Source organism: Amblyomma americanum, chromosome 2, assembly GCF_052857255.1.
Source record: "Amblyomma americanum isolate KBUSLIRL-KWMA chromosome 2, ASM5285725v1, whole genome shotgun sequence".
Classification (NCBI taxonomy): Eukaryota; Metazoa; Arthropoda; class Arachnida; order Ixodida; family Ixodidae; genus Amblyomma; species Amblyomma americanum.
Window position 1 is genome coordinate 50,409,679 of NC_135498.1, and position 20,324 is coordinate 50,430,002.

Below are 20,324 nucleotides of genomic sequence, written 5' to 3' on the forward strand. Positions count from 1 at the left end.
GCTTGTGTGTTTTTGACCCGTGTTGCCTTTGGACTGCAAACTACAGCCCACTTGTTTTAATTGAACTGCTTAGGGACATGATTATTCATCTGCATTTTCACAAATTTAAATTGCCTTAAGATAAGTGAAAAAGAAAAGTTTTGGACATGTTGCACAAAAAGCACCTTTCAAACAGCCGTGAACTCGTTAGACTGCAAAATCTTTTATGTTATCCTTTTGGTTATGTTATACCCAAGTCCCACTGAACTTTGATTAGTCCCTGTGAAAACTCAATAGTCGAGTAACTGGAAGAATATTGGATTTGCTTTGTGATGATGCAGTGTCTTGTCTGATGAAACACTGCTCAATTTTTGAGGTGCTTATGTTCAAATTATTTAGTGCTTGGGATGTCCACCTGCTGCAGCAATCAGCTGATTGAGTATGCAAGTTCAGCACCCTGCTGCAGTGGCCACACTGCAGCGGAGGTATTCTTCCTGGCCAGAATGTTAAAATATGTCAATTTTAGGATTAATTATGCATGTCCATTTCTAGGCTCTTTCTAATTGAGTGCCCTGTTCTTTGGGTTATGAGAAGGTGAGAATGAATATTCTGAATGCAAGCACAATAACGTGCCCAGGCCATGGAGGGTCTGAACTTTTGACATTTGACCATTTGTGGTTTCAAGATGATACAAACGGGAGAGTAGAGATTATTAGATCAGAAAGCCAAATTATTGGGCAACCAGAAGCTGGCTAAGTGATTCACTTCCGAATATTAGACTTAAATGTACCGACGCATAACTATTTAATACATTTATTGCCAGCCAGCAGAACAGAGACCAAAAGCATTGATTAATGGGAAATCAGCAAATAACAGCAAAGAACACTTGCCTGAAATGAAAGGATTTTCGCGAAAGTATTCAGACAAAAAAAAAAGCGATAAAACACTGCACACCAGGCAGGCATAATAGCAGATTACTTCATGCTAGATGCTGTCACTTGGACACTCGTGACAACTGCCGAGCAGGCTTTGATGCATTGATGTGCTTCTGTTTACCCACCTCGGAAGGAAATTGGTTCGTCATAAGCAGTGGGCGAAGCAACTGTATTGAAACACATCTCTATGGTATAATATCTCGCAAAACATTTGTCATTATGTGTACCGCAGCGGTGGCCTAGTTAGAGCATCCGACTCGCATGCGGGAGCGGGGTTCGATCCCCAGTGCCGCCGGGTGCCCACCAGTGATTCAAGGGGTACAAGCTTCCCCTGCCTGGTGTTCGGCTTCTTTAGGGTGAAATGCTTGGGAAATGGGTCTTCGACCCCACCTTGAGTAGAAGAAGAAACCTTGTGCCATGGCGCTCTTTGGCCACAGCCCTTGCGCCATAAAAAAATAATTTGTCATGACGTTTGCACGCAAGTTTGTCAAAGTTGGCTATCAAGTAGTCACCAAAAAGATTAAATTCAGCTGTACCATGTTGATGGAACTTCATTCTTGAGCTCAAGCGTGGTATGTCAGATGGAGTATATGGTTCGATTATTGAAGAAAATCTCCTGTAGTGGCTGCAGATGAAGTGCAGTGCTGTTTTCTGAATGCTTTGTAAAGTGTCTGTGCTAGATTGTGACCATCGGTCCCAAACTTCATTAGCATACTTCAACATGGGTCAAATCAAAGTCGAGCAAGCTGACAGCTTCATTGCAGACATGCAAATTTCTGTGCAGGGACAACTTTTTCAAGCTTCTGCAATTATGGCTTTAATGTGGGCATTCCAGGTCAGGTTTGTATTAATAGCTATGTGTGGTTTGTGGCTTGCATAATACTGTGGAGATTTTTCTTTCTCGTAGAGAAAGATGCACTGGAAAGTATGCTTGGAATCAAGGAACAAATCACTTTCTTACATAGTCTATTAAATAATAAAATTCCATTCCAGGGGGCCAAAATTTAGGACACATACAGTATATTATGCAGAATGCTTTGCAAACAGTGAGCCCAGCAAAAAGAAGGGCATGGGTACACAACACACTGCTATTTTGGAAGTGAAAAATGACACTAGTAAGGCAGGAAAATATATACAGAGCTTATACAATTATTTTAATGCTCCATTTTGTTGCAGTATCCAGTGCAGACCCATGCAGTACATAGTAACACTTAGCAGCTCATAAATGCATTTCTGATCACATTAAAGGAGTATAGACACCTAAATTTTGGGTGCATGTTTTCTTGTTTGTAATTATGCGTAAGGCATTATTATACATGGATTGCCATCCGGTATTCTCCTACGACCGCTAAATAATTTATAATCGATTTCTTTTTCGTGCTGTTTCGGTTTCAACAGCCGAATGAGGACTGTGACAACGTGTACTTACAGGTCACGTGAGGCATGAAAAAACTGCAATATAATCGCTGCTTCCAAGTTCGTTGTCATTTTGGCTCTTGAGGAAGGCTGGGTTCAGCACTGCATTAAAACGATGAAGCGGCAATTTTGTGAACGTTTTTCTATGCCTCACGTGACATAAAAGCACTCTTTGACGCCACAGTCATCGTTCGGCTGTTGAAACCAAAACCGAAACAGCAGACAGAAAAAATTCGATAAATTATTTACCGATCGTAGGCAAATATCACATGGTGATTCATGTGTAGTAGTGTCTTCCGCATAATCGTAGAGAAGAAAACGTGCCACCAAAATTAGGTGTTTATACTCCTTTAATGAGTAATCACTAGCGTCACTTGAGAAGACTGCCTTTAGTCCATTGAAATGCAATGCGAAAAAAGCTTGGGTACAATTTCAGCCATTACGAAACCAACAAGAATATGAACCCAGTACCTTCTGAACGCAAGGCAGATGCATTGATACTAAGACAGGGCTGCAGAGGCCAGGCAAAATTTTAGATGTATATAGATCTAGTGAGCCAGCTATACGATGTTCAATGTCTGCAACCAAGGCTTTTGTCCAAAGTTTTTAATTCCTTAAGGCACAGCACTGCTTTACAATCAATAAAACTAGGCAGTTTTAATAACGAGGCACACAGCTGTGTACAAAATAAACCATTTATTTACAGTCAGTGCATCATATCCACAACAATGGCAGCACCAAAAAAAGCTAAAATTTTCAACACTGAAGCAGCACTGTTTTCACAAAGCACCTCTGGGCATAAAATATATTAAAAATTCTGGTTGCATCAAGCCCTAAAAGAGCAATGGCGTCTTAGCCCATTTGTGTTACACCTTCGCAGAAGGAGGGAAAATATCTTTGATCAAGAACTATGCACAGCATTTACACATCTTTCTACACAACGGTCACTATCACCTACTATATTTGTAACTATTATACAGGAAATGGCAGCCACCTATTTACCAGCTGTGCTCTTACCACGTCTCAGCACAGAAGTCCACTAAGTGCATGTTTTATTGTGTGCACAGATTTGGGAAGGTAAGTTAGTTGTGGCCACACAAAAATAGTGTATTTTGCTTAATTAAATACACTAAAATCACAGCTAGCAGCACTTGGCAAAGGAATAAAGACTTTTCTTTTTTCTTCTTTTTTTCATTTAAGCACCTCAGTCTTAGTCTTCTTCACTGTCGCTAAAGTGAGCAGTGTACTTCCTCTCCTCGTACGTGTCTCTTGCATAATTGATTTGTTGAACAACCTGCAAGACAGATGCAGAGAACAGTAAACACAAGTTAAATGAGAAACCTTCTTTGACATCAGTTTAGCTTTATAAGACAATTACCTAACTGACCAGTGCAGGCACTTTCTAACTGCATTGCAACACACTAAGTTAGTCTCCCCTATCTGTAACATGTCTCATGCCTCTAGATGAAAATTGCCCCCATATTAAATGCAACAGATGTGCAGGGCTGCATATACTATTACCAGCCACCAGATGCTGCTAACTACAATAGCCTGCAAGATGTTTTCATTATTTGCAACACTACGATGTAGTGCCAAAAAAAGCTCCCTTTCTCCTCCAGCATGTCCACCCAAAATCAAAATTCAGGGGGACACTTTGTTGACCTAAAGTGCGGTGAGGCGAAAGCATTTAGCGCGGTGTTGATACTTGCGTCACTGATGTGTGGTTAAGATGTTGATTAAGTACACAATTGTTTGTGAATCTTAAATGCTGGAGGCACTGCAGGGCGTTTTGGAGGCATCCGTCTGATTCGACGCCTTTCCGCAAACACTCTCCAGTGTCCTAGACAAGGAGAACTACATATGCGTTGGCAGGAAGTAGTGTAGTCGTTAGCATGCTTGGCTGCGGAACGGAAAGATGGTGGTTTGAATCTCACTGTGCACAAAGACGCTGGAGACACTGGAGGGCGTTTGGGAGGCATCCGTCTAATTCGACGCCTTTCCGCAAACACTCTCCAGCGTCCTAGACAAGGAGAACTACATATGCGTTGGTAGGAAGTAGCGTAGTCGTAAGCACGCTCGGCTGCAGACCGGAAGGACGGTGGTTCGAATCCCACTGTGCACAAAGTTTTTTTTTCTTATCGAGTTGCTGGATGTAACGGACGCCAGACAGATCCATGACCACGAGTATGAGCCATTAAAGGTGCACTAAAGAGGAATCTGAGCTAATCTTTTACTGCGGGAACTCTATCTACACGTTCCGGGCATTCTTAGAAACCTCAAATATTGTCCTGTGCGGCCAACTGCCCTAATTAAATCGGATTAAACGTCCCGGCCCCCGCCTTTTTTTTTTTAACTCAACGCAGTAGGTAGGAGGAGTCAACCAACACATCAGCCAGTCCCGTGGCAACTTGCCGCTCTGCCATCGGCGGAGTGATACGTAAATCAATGAGTCCATGTGCATTTTTATTTCCGTGGGCCTAATTTGCGGCTACATTGCCTGTGACTGAAACTGTTCATTCACAGAAACCTAAAAAACAAAATAAAAGCAAAAGCGAAGCCGCCACTGGACTGGCTGATAGGCACGGTGGCTGATAGGCCACGCCACGGTTGACTCCGCCTACCTACCGCGTTGAGTTCAAAAAAAGGCGGGAGCCAGGATGTTTAAACTGATTTAATAAGGCAAACAGCCATACAGGACAATAATTCGAATTTTCTAAGAATGCCCAGAACGTGCAGATAAAGTTCCCGCGACAAAAAGATGAGTTCAGATTTCTCTTTTGTGCATCTTTAAAGGCTTTCGCCTTAAAAGTTTATGAAACGCGACTTTGGCAAAGAAATAACTTTTTTTCTTTCATCCGGGGCTCATTGTTCCAGACCTAATGGTGCACTGCGTAATTCACGCATTCAGAATTAGAGTTCATAGATGTATATTCTAGGCTCCATGCAAAGACTGCCATGAAATGAATTTTTTCACTAATATTGCATTCCGTAAACTTTAGCGCTGGGTGTACTCTAGCACTGCTGATGCAGTGGCACCAACTCACCTTTCTTGCAGTGGCTTCATTTTCACAGCCAATGCGCAGAGATCCGTGATGCAGGTCGCAGCTGCTAGAGAGCCGCTGGTTCTCGGGCCGCAGCAGGAATTCCACGTAGAAGGGTGGCTGTGGCTGCAGCCCGAGGTTGGAAGGGAACCAGCGGCAGTAGCTCAGGCTACTGTAGGGCACCATATGCAGGATGCTCTCAGTGTGCGCGCCTTCACGCTTGATGATGAAGGCGCGCTCGGTTGAGATCAGCACCCGTGGCCCATCAGGCCGGCTCTCCAGCTGCTCCATGGCTACAAACCTGCACAGAGGCGCAACAGCATGGTGGTGCAAGGATGCCTAGCTTAGAACTTGATCCAAAGTTGCTGCACAGTAAAAGCATAGCTGTGTTAATGACCAGCTTGATAGAAGGACCGCTCAAAAACCAAGAGCATGGAAAATTTGCTAAAAAAAATCGACCTATAAATAATTCAAGCCTTGACCTACCCCATGTTCTAGACTAGCAGACAGTGCAGTGGCATCACTCACAAGTCACTGCCAGCATCAGCCAGGTTGCAGAGGAACTGCTGCCCCAGGGCTTGGGTGGTTGAGTAGCAAGGCAGCAAGCCACCGGGGCCTGAGCAGAGGCGAGGTGGCCGGCAGCGCCGCGGGTGCACATGTGAAGGGGGCTTGCTGGTGTCGCGCACGTAGCTGGCCGCTTCCGTCACTAGGTCCAGAATACCAGCAGCCGGCATGGCCACGGTCCCAATCAGGCCCTTCCCCAGACCCGTCAGGAGACCCTGTTCCGACCAAAAAACCGTCTCGAGTTCTAATGCAGAAATGCATTCTGGAGCTTGCATGCCATATTTTCACCCACATTTACGGCAACACTTTTGCGTCTGTATTGCAAACCTCACCTGGATAACAGCAAAAAAATACCCGTCCTTTAAAGCCTATGCTGTATGTACTGCATACTGAGTGCTATGCCATTCAGAGAAATATAGCAAAATTCCCCTAGCTAACCAATGGGTTGGTCGCGCTCAAATTTCGCACACAGGTGGCACTCAGCGGTAACTTTAGTTTTATACTATGTCTTGGTCAGGTACTTTCCTTGACAAGAGTTGACAAAAGCTGGTGCTGCCAGTACGCTGTTCCAAATTCTCACCAATTCAGGAAAGCACCCCACCCAACTGTAGTACAAAACTGACCTTACCGCCGAACGTCCCCTCTGTGCGAAAATTGAACGCAAACAATCCAGCAGCTTAGCCCAGAGAATTTTTCTTTAATTTTCTCTGCGCGATGCAACTATTAGTACACAGCTATTTTACACAGGTGAGCTTGTAAGAAGGTGAAGCTGAAGGGGAAGAAGTAATTAATGAAAAAGAAGACAGCCTCAATAGAACATAGAGGATACTTTGGGCAATTGGTGCATATCCATATCTACAGTAGCTGCACTTAGTGTTGCATATGCACCCGCAAACTTTTTTGCCCCCTTGTTCTCATGTATAAATCAAACCTCAGTCTTTCAAGCACTGCAGTACCAATCTCACCGTTAAAAATATAAATTAGGCTGAACGCCCCTTTTTGAAGGGACACTGAAGACAAGTTCCATACAACTTTTATTTCAGCAAAAATCAATTGTTTGATCCTTTGCATTTATGTTGATGTCTGTTCTGCAGCAAGACATTTATTATGGAGAAAATTTTGTTTCAAGACGGAACACTTTTTTCACGCCACAGCATTCAAGCTCGTCACATCAAGACCCCGAAGGACTTCGTAATCATCAAATGGGAGTGAATAGCAGTGTAGCCCAGCCGCAGGGGTCTGTGAGTAAAATGGTCTTGACGACACTGTAGTTTACTTCTGATAACAGCTGGTGGTGGCAACGCCAGTATTTCATTCCTTTGCCTTTTCTGGCTCATAGAAGCGTTTTCAGTGAAAGTAGCATCTCAGTCAATAGAATGCAGTAACCCATCGATACAGGCCAGCTTCATACTGGCCATACTGTAACAGCACGAAAGACGACAGACTAATATAGAGGCAAGACAACACAGCGTTGTGTTGCCTTACGACTTTCTTGATCTGTCGTCTTTTGTGCTGTAAAGCTAAGAAAAAATCGAATCTATTCGCCCAGTTTGTTCTCCAGGAGTTCATACTGCCCTCTGAGTCTGTTTAAAGCACCCCTGCGCACTTAATTTCTTAGTAGGGGTCATCTGCTCACTTTCAATTTGTGGATCAGCACAGGAAGATATGCACATAATCCCACTTGGTAATGCACTGACCTCATGCTGAGTGGTCTGTACATTATGTCTAGTGTTTCACTACTTGTGCTGAGTTGGGGCTACCTTGATCAGTTGCCAAGTGTTCTTCATACATTTGTTCCCGACAACAATATATATTTTTTTGTTTCAGTAACTGAATGGAAATGAAATGGAAGTAGGAAACTGAAAAATATGATAAATATAGTTCTGCTCATGAAAAAGCAAACTAATTTGTTCACTTTGGTTGTGGCCTTCAATGTGGGCGAATGCCAAGCTTCAGTTTTCTGGCCTAGTCACTTTACGGTGCAATGAATCACTTTCCTCGCTCACGACTTAGTTCTCTGTGACCAACCACAGTGCAGGTGTTTATACAAGCACGATATTTATTTTTTCTTACGACCTAGGTAAACCTCCTAGTCACACGTGCACTTTTGCTATGCCAAATAAGGAAGTTCAGTATACTATTAACTTTGCTACTCGACTATGACAACATTAGAGAATCTCATCACACACTCCCTGTTCTTGACAAATCACTCATCAGCCCCCCCCCCCCCCCCCCCCTTAACATGCTTAGATCAAGGAACCCGTACGAGGTTCCGAAACGTCTTGAATTTCATGACATGGTCAGTGACTGCATTCCTTTTTCTCTAACATGCCTTGCTGCATCCACCTCAGTATACTCCTCAACCCTGCCCATTATTTACTCTGGTCTCCAGCCTTTATGTGCATGTTTCAATTGCCCTGAATTCTATGCTAATCTCGAACATTCCATTTTCTCCTGCCCAGTTACCATTTAATTCCCCCATTATCCATACCTCTCTCCCCAAACGTGGCTAGCCTCGGACCAGCTTAGTTCCTCTGGCACACGACATCATCAATACTTCGTTCTGCATTGCAAACAAGTTTGGCAACCGCCAATGGCAGCGACAATGCCCAGCCCTCCTGAGCTCCAGTTATAGCAACACTTACAGAATTGCCAAGTACTGACCACAGCCAGAGCCTGGGTGTTACAAGTTGAAAAATCAAAATCCTGCAAAATGCCCCGCCGCGGTGGCTCAGTGGTTAAGGCGCTCGACTACTGATCCGGAGTTCCCGGGTTTGAACCCGACCGCGGCGGCTGCGTTTTTATGGAGGAAAAACGCTAAGGCGCCCATGTGCTGTGCGATTTAAAGATCCCCAGGTGGTCGAAATTATGAGCCCTCCACTACGGCACCTCCTTCTTCCTTTCTTCTTTCACTCCCTTCCTTATCCCTTCCCTTACCCCCCAGTTCAGGTGTCCAACGATATATGAGACAGATACTGCGGCATTTCCTTTCCCCAAAAAACCAATTATTAATTATTATTATTAATGACCGCTTCAGAAAATTGCGTTCCCCATAAGCTTTGCTCTTATTTTCGTGGACTGATAGACTTCAAATAAATGATACTCTACTGTATGTTTTGTCGAGTGAACTGCAGAGGCATGCTGCTAACATGCGGCTGCCTCAGAATAAGATGTGCTCACAATGTCTTTTCATTCACTGTACTGTTCATAGATCATTCCCAAACAATAGTAATAGCAACTGACTGCACAAGAAATTATGATGGGCTAGAAAAACTGACCGCAAAGGTGACAGGAAAACGTGGCTAGCAAATTGGCCTTCCCACGACCCTTGCCCAGGTAGGCAGGGACTGACCTGAACGCCTTCATTGATGGCCCCCTGATAGGAGTGTCTTGCGATGCTGGTGAAGCCGCCAACCACCCCACTGCCCAGGCGTCGCAGTCCTGTCATCAGGTGCCTATCAGAGTTCTCGGGGGCGGCTGCACTGCGGCTGCGTTGCTCCAGCTGTCGGCCAGGGTCGGCGACCGTCGTCAGGCTCTCAGACAGAGAACCAGCCATCTGCAAGTTTGCAGAAAATCCTGTCATGAGGAGTAAGAACATGCAGCAGGAAAAACTCCCTATCCACATACGCAAATGGATGCGATGATGTTGCATAAAGCCACATCAGCACCTGGTGGTGGTAAACACAAACTTCTTGTGAAACATGCTTAAAGTAGCAACATGGGCCAATCGGTACACTTTAAAGTGACTGCATGCACTGACATGTATTACTTGTATGCCTCCAGGTAAAAAACTAAAGAAAAAAACAGCAACAAAGAGATAGGGGGAGCAGTTCAGTTCAATGAATTACTGGCCTCTCTGCTGCAATCCAGCCCTCATCTCTTGCAAGTAGAGAAAGCAGTTTTTTAAAAGGTCGTTAAGTCAACTCCAAGACTGGACTCCTTTCCCAATCAACCATCCGTTTCACGCGTCAGATGACCAGACCCACCTCGTACATGTTATCATAACCACGCCTCACTCTCATCCCACTCTTCACTAACACTGCAACCAGGAAAGGCATGATTTCCCATCACTTTGGTGGTATGGTGGAACACCGAGAGACTACGGGTCACTCAAAACTGATGCGAATGATAGCAGGTAACGGAAAGATATATTCAAGATTTTCTAGTAGTGCTCACAAACTCATAGATACATATGTGTAATATATACATTTTTTTTTTTTTTCAAACTAAACTGCTGGCTTTTTGAGGGGCCTTCTAATCCATGAAAAGATTGCACCCAGCACCCACACAAGCACATGTTTGCGTTCGGTGCACTTTAATGGCCTTCAAGTAAAATGTCCATGTCACATGAATATATTAATACTTCCATGTTTCCACTCCACCAGCTCCGTCACCAGTGAGATTTCTTTCTTTATGGCAATTTCAACTGCTCTGGTAAAAAAAAAAAACTCACTTTTGAGCTTAGCTGTGCACTTACTTCATTTATGTAGTGCCTTGGCTACCTCTCTGCATTTCACGTACAAAACATACCTTGGCAGTGGAGTTTGACAAGCCGTGGGTGACGCCTTTAACAAGGCTGGTGGCATTGCCATCCTTGATGAACTCAGACCAGCCAGTGCAGACATCATTGATGAGTCCTACTGGGTCGCCCAAGAAATCAACAGCACCCAGAATCTTCGCTGCATGGCTCTGGAACTCCTGACAAGGCATAGAAGGACGTATTACCACAGAAAAAAAAAGACCTAAGACTGTGATTTCTGCCTTGCAGACACAGATCTCATTTACACAAGCATTTCACAGCAGTTCAGGAATTAAAGTAAGAAGAAATAAACACCTACCCCTTTGTAATGTTCAACCACATTGTTGACCAGGAATTCAAGTGACTCAAATGGGTGCGATTTCACAAAGGAATCTGCAATAATGAAGAGTCATGAAAAATTATGAAGTGCCTGCCTCCCTCTCATAACATCAGAAAGCTTTTAGCAAGACACTTTGAACTAAGATCTGAACAGAGAAAAGTAATGAAAGATTGCTCTCCTTGAAAACCAGATTAAGAACAAATATTCTTGACACTGCTGTACAGTACGACTACACAAGTAAATGCCATGTTTGCATGGCCATAACGCAGCCCAATATGACCTTGTCCTCACTTTCACTTCTCTAAAATGAGAAATAAAGTCATTACTTCAGGTATGTGCCATTTTGCTTAGGAATAGGTATCTGTTTTGCAACTCATTATAAACAGGATGGCCCATGCAATTCAGCAAATACCAACAATAACAATGAACTTACAACTACAACATGGCATTGATACCAAAGCATTACGGACTGAGCAAGTTATTTCTCTAGCCATTGGCCTCCTTAGTTATAGAACACATACTTAGCATGTATAACTGCTTAAAATACCAGTAAAAATGTAGTCTGCAAGGACTAAGGATAACTCGCAGTATATTCACAGCTCATGAAACAATATGACATCTGCGTTGAATTCGCCATCGCCAAGTAAATATAATTCAGGAAAGAGTAAGCACGTGATCCCGCAAACAAACTCGCACCAAAGAACATGAGAAAACAACAACCAGTGTCAACGCTCTGTATCCTTAAATCTCCAACTGTCAATGTGACCCCCCACTAAAAGCACTGAGTAATGCACCAAGCACAGTACGTGCTATGCATGATGTTGGATTTATCAGCATTAAACTTATCTGAAGATGACCGAACTGTACAGCTGGGGTAACATGCTAAAGCTGAAGCTTGGGCGAGTTGGCAATCCATTGAGCAATACAGCGCGATCTGAAACTAGGACGAAGAAACACAAGCGAGGACAAGCGCTGGGTAAAATTTATGTACAGTGCTAGGGCAGTGTGCTGTCCTGCAGACAAACTGACACCTTGCCACGGATGCCAGGTTCCAAGAAAGTACAGCCACACAGACTAACAAGAAAGGTGGGCAAGAGGACGTGCTTGCTAATTTCACTTTCTAATGCCTGCTGCACACTGCTCAAATGCTCTATACAAGCACCATGCCAACGGTGCATGCATCCCCTCTCATCCTTCGTAAACTAGGAAAGAATTTGGCCACTACTGCTAACATTCATGTGGCTGCTACCACAAGTGTGAATTTGTGTGGGAGTGCCCATGTGTCAAAGAGAGAGCAATTTTCATCATTCATAAGACCACTGAAACCAAGCAAAGCTGGCTGGTTAGTTGCACTCAATTGAGGGAAGTCAGTGAAATGGGTAAAAGAACAACAATATTGTTTTAATGTGGCAAGCAAAAAAATAAATATAAAGGAAAGGAGGACAAGAAGTTCTTTCTGCCACCAGCCACTGTGAGGCATCAAGAGGTAGATTTTTTTTAAAACTTTCTCTGCTCCAGTTAATTTGACCTGGTAGGTCAGCAGGCCAATGCGAACTTGCCAAGTTCGACGACGACGTCCTCGAAACGCATGAGGCTCCAGCCGACCTTCTTTTTGATGGTGTCCAGTTCTGGGGGACGGTGACTCATGGTCAGCACGCTGAGCTTGACCTGGTCCATCCTCAACTTCAAGGTGTTGAAGTAGAAGCGCCTTGCATTGGCTGATGCAGCTGCATTAGCTCTGGGTACCCAGCAAGAGGAATAGACCAAACATCCAGCCATTAGCTCACATCACGATTTGCGCTAAAAATGTGCTCTGCTTCACAATGCAGCAAAAACAAGCTGTGCACTTTCTGGTGTTAAAAGTAATGTTGAATGATAGCAACAGTCATTAGGTGATAAATCAATGCACTTTCGCTTTTAAATGTCTTTCTGTACTTTCAAAGATATCTTAAACCTCTGTTCATGACATAACACAGGCTCTTTGGCCTACCCTTACAAAGTCTTTTATAAACTTGTTTTAGTCCTCCCCCTTTTCTAAGCCATCAGCATGCTGGTCTGTTGTTTAACAAGCACAACAAAGAATGTAGCACGCAGTAGTACAGTCAAACCTCGATATATCGAACACGGACATATCAAATTTTTGCGTATATCGAACACTTTCCATATCATGCGAAAAATCGCAAGCATATTAAATTTTTTATTTCGAACGGGGCCGGATGTAAAATGGATATATCGAACTCCGCCACCCCAGACCGCGTGAGCTTTGTTGACGGAAGCGAGCTTTCCCGCAACACCCTCGAAGATAGCGGCAGCGCGATGGGCGTTCCAGACTACTGCGCACGATAGCTGCACACATCGATCACTCCGAGGGTGCCATTTGAACGTAGCGGCATCATAGGAAAACGTCAATGACACACTGCATTTGCCACACTGACTCCTCGCGCCATCGCTTGTGCTACGCCAGTCTATGTTACCTTGTGTGATTGGTGTGATTGCCGTGATCGCTTAGGTGGTTCTTTATTCTATGGCTTAGGCCTGTCGTGGCGTGGTTGGTGTTGCCGGTGCTGAGCCAAAGAGCATGTGCATTGACGACTTCGTTGGCGGTGACGACAGCACCGGAACAGTGGAGGAGTTGACAGGCGTGGAGATTGAAGCGGAAGTTACTGCTGAGTGGCCAAACAGCCAAACAAAGACAGTGCCGAGGTTTATTCCGCAAGCGCTGATGTTGCCCCGCTCCCGACTGCAACTGAGGCTGTAGCTGCTTTGGCCCCTGTAATACTGCGGTGCGATAGAAGGCACCGGACTATCACTTGTGGCTCATTTAGACTATGTTGAGGCCGTGGTTAAGCACGCGGTCGCCAATATGAAGCAGGCTACGCTGCTGCAGTACTTTCAGCCAAAGAAATAAATACTTTGCTTGAAACTTCAAGTGAGTATCTATTGCGCCACGATTGGTTCATTGATTGATTTGTACTAGTTTTTGGTGCGTTTTATAAGTGATTTTATATATCAAATTCTGGCTATATCAAACTATTTTGTGATCACCGTGCGGTTCGATATATCGAGGTTCGACTGTAATTCAAAAGCAGAACACTGTCAGGGCAGCACACCTTTGCAACTGGTTGTCGATGATAATTTCATCGCTAAAGTCATCAACTTGGTGGTGCAGAAATTGAACAATCTTCAGCATCAGCAACTCCTCCAAAGCCACAGTAATGTTCTTCACATGCATGATGAAATGCTGCAAAGAGACAAAACATTAAATACTTACTAGCTTTGCAGCAACAGCTCGACTCTTCTGTACGACGCACCACTCAGAACAAAACAATACATAATATAGCATGAGCTAGTCCACTAACAGCAGCTTTTTAAACATCAGTTTTTTAATTATTGTATTTTAAACATTGCATAATCAAATCGTACTTCATACAGGCTCAATATAATGCAGAGTGGGTCACACAAAAAATTCAACAGGCCTTCACTTCACTGAAGCCTAGTGGTGCAGAAGTGCAGTGCGACGACATTTTGCACAAGATTGCACATTTCCTGCCTTCATCTTGGCTGAGGTGACGTGTTTTTAGCTACCTGCCTGTCATTGTTTGTATGTTGTCGTTCCTTTCCTTTTCTTGCCTTTATTTTTTCTGCAGCTCCAAAACGACTCCTAATGTGGCTGTCTTTGCTGGACAAGCTCATAGATTCCATACAGCTTCATGGCGCTTTTGGCCTTCTTCCGATAAATGTGACATTTCAATTGCTCGCTAAGCACTTTCACTGAGCTCTCTTATGCCTTCCATGATAGAAAACTGATCTTATGCAACAGACTACAGGAAAACATGTAATTGGCTGCGTAAATGACCATACTGCTGCCATCTGTTGTGTTACTGTGGATGCTGAACTGCTAAGTTTTGGCATTGCTTGACAGATGGCATAGGATCCATGCAATGATAAATTAACATAAAACACAAACTCCAGACACTTTCCACTGTACTCAGGATATGCAAGGTGGAGGCTAAGAGTGCACTTCTGCACTAAAAAGATATTTGTCCAATAAAATGCACTACAACAGAAACGCTTCCTACCTGGAAGATGACCACGTCGGTGTCTTTCTGAGGTAGGCGCTCAGCGGTGATGACTATGGCTGGCAGATGACGCTGGCGGTCACGCTCATGTAAGGGTGTTACATACAGTGCCACTGGGCGCTCAGCCCCGTGCAGCTGATTGTCAACCTGCAAGTTCTCAACACTGGCATCCAGGAGCTGTGAAGATGGGCTCTGAATGAAGTTGACACGGATATTCTGCAGCACTGCATAGAGGAGTTCCTCACTCAAGTGGTTGATGACAGACACGCCCACGCCTCCCATCAGGTGCAAGTTGAGCTGAAATTTTCATATGGAGTAAGAGAGGAAAAACAAAAGCAACAAATAAGGCTGAGAATGACTATGAAATAAAAAAAACTTGAAATGCCAACACAGAATGCACAGCAATTCAATGCAGCTGCAAAAAACACATGAACAGGCTGGACGAGCAAGGCAGTCAAATGTGAAAAACGTCAGTTTCAGCCAGCAGGTGGCGGTAATCCATAGCTTCACAGAGCACATGAAAGGAATTACCTACATGGCAGCGACAACACACATGCACTAGAGTAAACTGCCAACTGTGACAGTTTTAATAATAATTGGTTTTTGGGGAAAGGAAATGGCACAGTATCTGTCTCATATATCCTTGGACACCTGAACAGTAAGGGAAGGGATAAAGGAGGGAGTGAAAGAAGAAAGGAAGAAAGAGGTGCTGTAGTGGAGGGCTCCGGAATAATTTCGACCACCTGGGGATCTTTAACCTGCAGTCGCACAGCACACGGGTGCCTTAGTGTTTTGCCTCCATAAAAACGCAGCCGACCCTGGAACTCCGGATCAGTAGCCGAGCGCCCTAACCACTGAGCCACCGCGGCGGGTGACAGTTTTGTACCTTAGCGACTGTGCTTTCGCATAACTGCAGTAGATGTTACCGGAAATATTACCGACTACATACATTAAGGTAGCCTGTTCCTGAGTCACCCTTGGGCAACTGCCAGCCATATTTCTTGCAGCTGTGGCTTTTTTTTTTTCTTTCAGCTGTGTAGTCTCCAGTGATTCTGGCACCTTGCAAATTCCACCAGCTGGAAGTTACTTTCTCTGCATGCAAGCTCTTACTGTCCTGTCCTTAGTCTTTTGTGGCCGAGTTAAATAACTTGGAAAAAAAAAAAAACAATCTAAGGAGGATTTAACCGAGTAAGCTAATTATTAATTAAACATTATGACCTAAACAATAGCTCATTTGAAACAAGAGCAAGACTAAGTGCACAACACAAGCAGGGACACGAACCTTGTCCTCTGTACCCTGTCTTGTACTCATTTTAAACAAGTGATTACCCAAGTCAAGATCACATTTCCCACATCTTGCTTTCACCCTGTTTCTTTCCTCAATAAGTATTTCAGTCTATAACCCTGTCACCATATAGATTCTAAAGATGCACACACATAGTATTTACCTCAAGGTCTAAGCCAAATCTCCCATCCAGCTGCGGAGCCTGAGGGTCCTCTGAAGAGGACACTTTCTGCGCCAGCAGGCCGATATCCGGGCTCAAGGTACTCACAGAAATCTTTTGCTGTGCATAAAAAGGGCTCTGTTAACCGGCACTCAGTCCAAGTCCCATCGACTTTGAATTCACGTACCTTCTGCATGAAGTCTGAGATACCGAGCACAATCGTGGGTCCCTTCGGAATAACTCGAACAGAAAGAACTCCTGAGCCACCGCGCATCTTCTGGTTGACAACAGCCTGCTCCAGGGGCACACCATTGGGCATGCATTCGAAACTAACTGGCTGTGGTGGGCCCAACACTACATCATTCCCTGGAAAAGCAAATACATGTTCATATCACCAATGCTACGAATTCTAGTGCTGTAAAGGCTGTTTCTTTGGCGAACATTAGATTTTTAATCACTGCATATGCGAGATGCAGGCACAAACTACTTCTTTCACAAAAAATTGGGTGATTAGCAAAAAGTTGAAACTGGGCTAGTCAGTGTTGTTTCATACTTTGCACAGCATTAAAAAAAAATGACAACATACAAGTCCTGCCTGTGTGTTTTTGTCCTTGTGGAGTAGCACTGCTCTAATTACAAAATTGAAAGAGGTAATGCAGATGCATACAGAGATTGCAGTAGATGCATGTACGTTAAAGCTAAAACTCCTGAGTAGATATGTATGCTGCGCACACCAGTACTCAGTATGCAGTCTGTATGATGCAAATCTAATGTGTGCGTGGACTGCCACTGTACGAGACCAGTTAGGAGAAACCAAAATCTAAAACAAGCAAGTTGAATAGTAGTGCTTTTTTCCCAACCTGCTTAAAACTGAACTAGTGAAAAAAAAAAAGCTAGCATCTTGCTGAACGACAAAAACTGATAAGCAAGATGGTCTGACATATCCAGGGGAAACAGTGCACCAGCACAAGTATGAGACAAGAACATATGAGACAAAGCTCTGTGTCTCGTTTGTTCTCTTGTCCTTGTGCTGGTGTGCTGTTTCACCTAGACAGCATCTTGCCATAAGTATGCCGAGACTTGGCATAAACAGGTCACACGCTACACTCAGAACTACATTAAAGTGAAACAGTTACAAATTTCGTTTTCACCTCCAAAGAAAAGCAAATATATAAGGCTTGACATTACAAAAAATAAAAAAGCTTAAATTAAACCATATCTTGCATGCCCCAAAGGTAACAATAAACAAGAAATTATACCTGAATGCACATAGGGAAACTCTTCACAGGACAATCTAGACATTCCTTTATTTTCAGAAAGATGCTTTCAGCAGATAAGCAGGAATTGAGAATTAAGCGAGCTGCTCACAGGGCAATGTTAACAAATGACAGAAAGAGGTACACTGCTTCCTGCAGGGCATGATAGGGCTCCCCGCACAAGCCTATTCCTCCTATCACTCCTTAGCAATCCCGCAGACCAACCAGTCTCTGAATGTGCCATATTTAAGTCGTTGCACATTTCATGGCTATCACTTTCCACTAGGAATCATTGCCGTACCTAACAAATGAGGCAGTAATGCGATAACTCAACACCTACGCTTCCCCTGAATATTTGCGTCTCACATTTCCTTTGCCAGCTACTTTTGAAGTAGTTAAACACCTTACGGACAGTGTTGCTTTGACATGTACCAGTGAAGTACTAGGTGAAAGCCATTATTTGGGTATGGAAAGATGCTGTTACGTGTTTACATAACAGACAGTAACAAAAAGGGCTATTGCCTGTAAAAAACCTGAAAGGCAGAAGATGCAACACATAGAAACATGCGCCATTCTCACCTCTCCGCAGACCGTGGAATCCATCACGGGGCTGCACGAACATGCCAGGCAGCTGGCAACAGAGGCGGCCGTCACTGCAGAACTGCCAAGTTTGGGTCAGGCGCCGCCGGCCATCAGGCTTGCGTAGCATTAGCTCCGTGTACTTCTTGGGCTCAGGTCCCAGACTGGCAATGTCGAGCACCAGCATGCGGCCGGGTTCTGCACTGGGCCGAGGATCACGCGGAGTGCTCGAGCCTTCGTGTTGCAGCATCCCCGTAGAAGTCATGCGCCACAGCTGCGAGCGCTTGCCCATTTCCTGCAAAACACAGCAAAAGCGAAGGGCACAGTGTGATGAGAAATGGAAAAATATGAAACTGAAGAGACTGGTCAGGTTATCTGATTGGACGTGCGCCCATATACAGTAAAAGCCCGTTAATTTGACCCCCATTTATTCAGAAGCCCAGATAATTTTAACTGCCAGCACAGTTCCGACCAACGCCCATGTAAGTCTATGGCATCGTATGATCACTAATTTGAATGCTTAAAGCCTCGCAGTGTGTAATGAAAAGCTTAAAGAAAACAAGAGTGAACTGCAGGTATAAAAATGAACCATCACGCAAATTCAATTACCTTCTTGTTGATAACAATGCGAGTCCCCTGCGGAACGTCGAGCACCAGTTCCTGGCACTTGACATCTTTGGAGCCTGGCTGAACCTTCACCATTGTCCGCGGTCTGCAACAAGCGAGAAAAAGTTTTCCAAGAAAAAAATAAATAAATAAATGCAATAGAGAATGCAATGCAAAACAAAAAGACCTGTTACAGACTAAACAACAGCACGTTCCCTGAACACAGCCTACGAGCTCTTCACATGCATGTGTGCAATTCCCTACTTTGTCCCATCTGACTTTTGCCACTCTTGAGTAAAGAACACACTGAACCAAATAGCACAAGAGTATATGTTAACTTACAGGTATACTACAATAATGCTACATGCATTATGCTCACTTGCTTTTCTTGGTTTAAGTGGACATGTGGTGTTGTTATATCTGTGTTTCAGTGCAAAACAAGCCTCACATAAAGTGAGTGTTGAGGTAAGAACATACTTACTCTAAGAATGTCCCTGAGAAAGCAATGTAAAAGAAGTTCTCGTAGTAGAGCTTCTTGCCAGGTCTGAAAATGGTCATGTCGTAAGTCTCGCTCATCCCTCCGGGAGCAGTCACAGTGATGTGTGGCGGCAAGGTGGGCTCATCCCAGGCGTACGAAACTGTAATTCAACATAATGGGCATGGCTTGCTGAATGTAGAGCACAAACGCTCAAAGAATAAAGAAGACATGAGAAAACTCAGTTTCTGGGAAATACACCAACATCATTTTCAGTGTATCAACTAATAAAAGATTTAGTGGCAAAAACTTTCCCACACCTGTGCCATTGAAAAACATCAACCTGAATCTACCTATGTGCCAACATCGTCTGTGCATGAGCCAACTACACTGTGCATAATTCGAATCTCACAATCCTATAATGAGTGCCATGCTAGAATAGCATGCCAGCTGATAGACATGACAATGTAAAGGTTGCAATTCATAGTTTGCAACTTCCTTCAGTCCTCTCCAAATCTGGTTGATCGACTGGTCTCACAGACTGAAGATTTATTTTTCTTCGAGATACATCAGGAAGGCTACACAGGCAAAAGGTATTTTCATGCTTGACGAAGGTAGTGGTATGGTATGGTAAGTGGGGCTTAACATCTCATAGCTGTGCATGGGCTTATAATAGTAATATTATTTAAAAAATGCTTCGGTGGTTGTGGAAAATAAATATAAAGTATCAGAACCACCTAAGCACTTGCAGAACTGCAGTACATCATTTCGAAGCCTACACATTGCATGTGAAGTAACTAATGAAAAAAGACTTCGCTTTGAGAAATACACTGCGAAATGCAACTTCTACAACACTGTGAACTAAAAAGAAAATTAATGATAATGCGTACTCTGAATCTGTATTTGAAATTATTCCCCAGCCCTCCACTACGGCACCTCTTTCTTCCTTTCTTCTTTCCCTCCCTCCTTTATCCCTTCCCTTACAGCGCATGTGAGACAGATTCCTTTCCCCCAAAACCAAATATTATTATTATTATTATTATTATTATTATTATACCTAGGGCCATATGTGGTCAGTAAGCTCCTGCAA

At 43.9% G+C, this 20,324-nt stretch overlaps 1 protein-coding gene across 5 annotated transcripts in view; it reads right to left on the bottom strand.

Moving 5' to 3' along the window:
* Positions 1-3,011: 3,011 nt before the first annotated feature.
* Vps13D (vacuolar protein sorting 13D) overlaps positions 3,012-20,324 on the bottom strand; it is a 118,142-nt gene continuing 100,829 nt past the window's right edge. For all 5 annotated transcript variants that reach the window (XM_077654273.1, XM_077654272.1, XM_077654269.1 and 2 more), the window contains exons 66-79: positions 19,241-19,397; positions 18,763-18,865; positions 18,154-18,448; positions 16,506-16,684; positions 16,322-16,438; positions 14,874-15,170; positions 13,905-14,035; positions 12,354-12,532; positions 10,774-10,847; positions 10,466-10,633; positions 9,288-9,491; positions 5,900-6,150; positions 5,375-5,672; positions 3,012-3,624 (exon numbers count right to left, since the gene is read on the bottom strand). In XM_077654273.1, the coding sequence (XP_077510399.1) occupies positions 3,541-3,624; positions 5,375-5,672; positions 5,900-6,150; positions 9,288-9,491; positions 10,466-10,633; positions 10,774-10,847; positions 12,354-12,532; positions 13,905-14,035; positions 14,874-15,170; positions 16,322-16,438; positions 16,506-16,684; positions 18,154-18,448; positions 18,763-18,865; positions 19,241-19,397 (2,537 nt within the window). In that variant the 3' untranslated portion in view covers positions 3,012-3,540. The remainder of the gene's footprint in view (positions 3,625-5,374; positions 5,673-5,899; positions 6,151-9,287; positions 9,492-10,465; positions 10,634-10,773; positions 10,848-12,353; positions 12,533-13,904; positions 14,036-14,873; positions 15,171-16,321; positions 16,439-16,505; positions 16,685-18,153; positions 18,449-18,762; positions 18,866-19,240; positions 19,398-20,324) is intronic.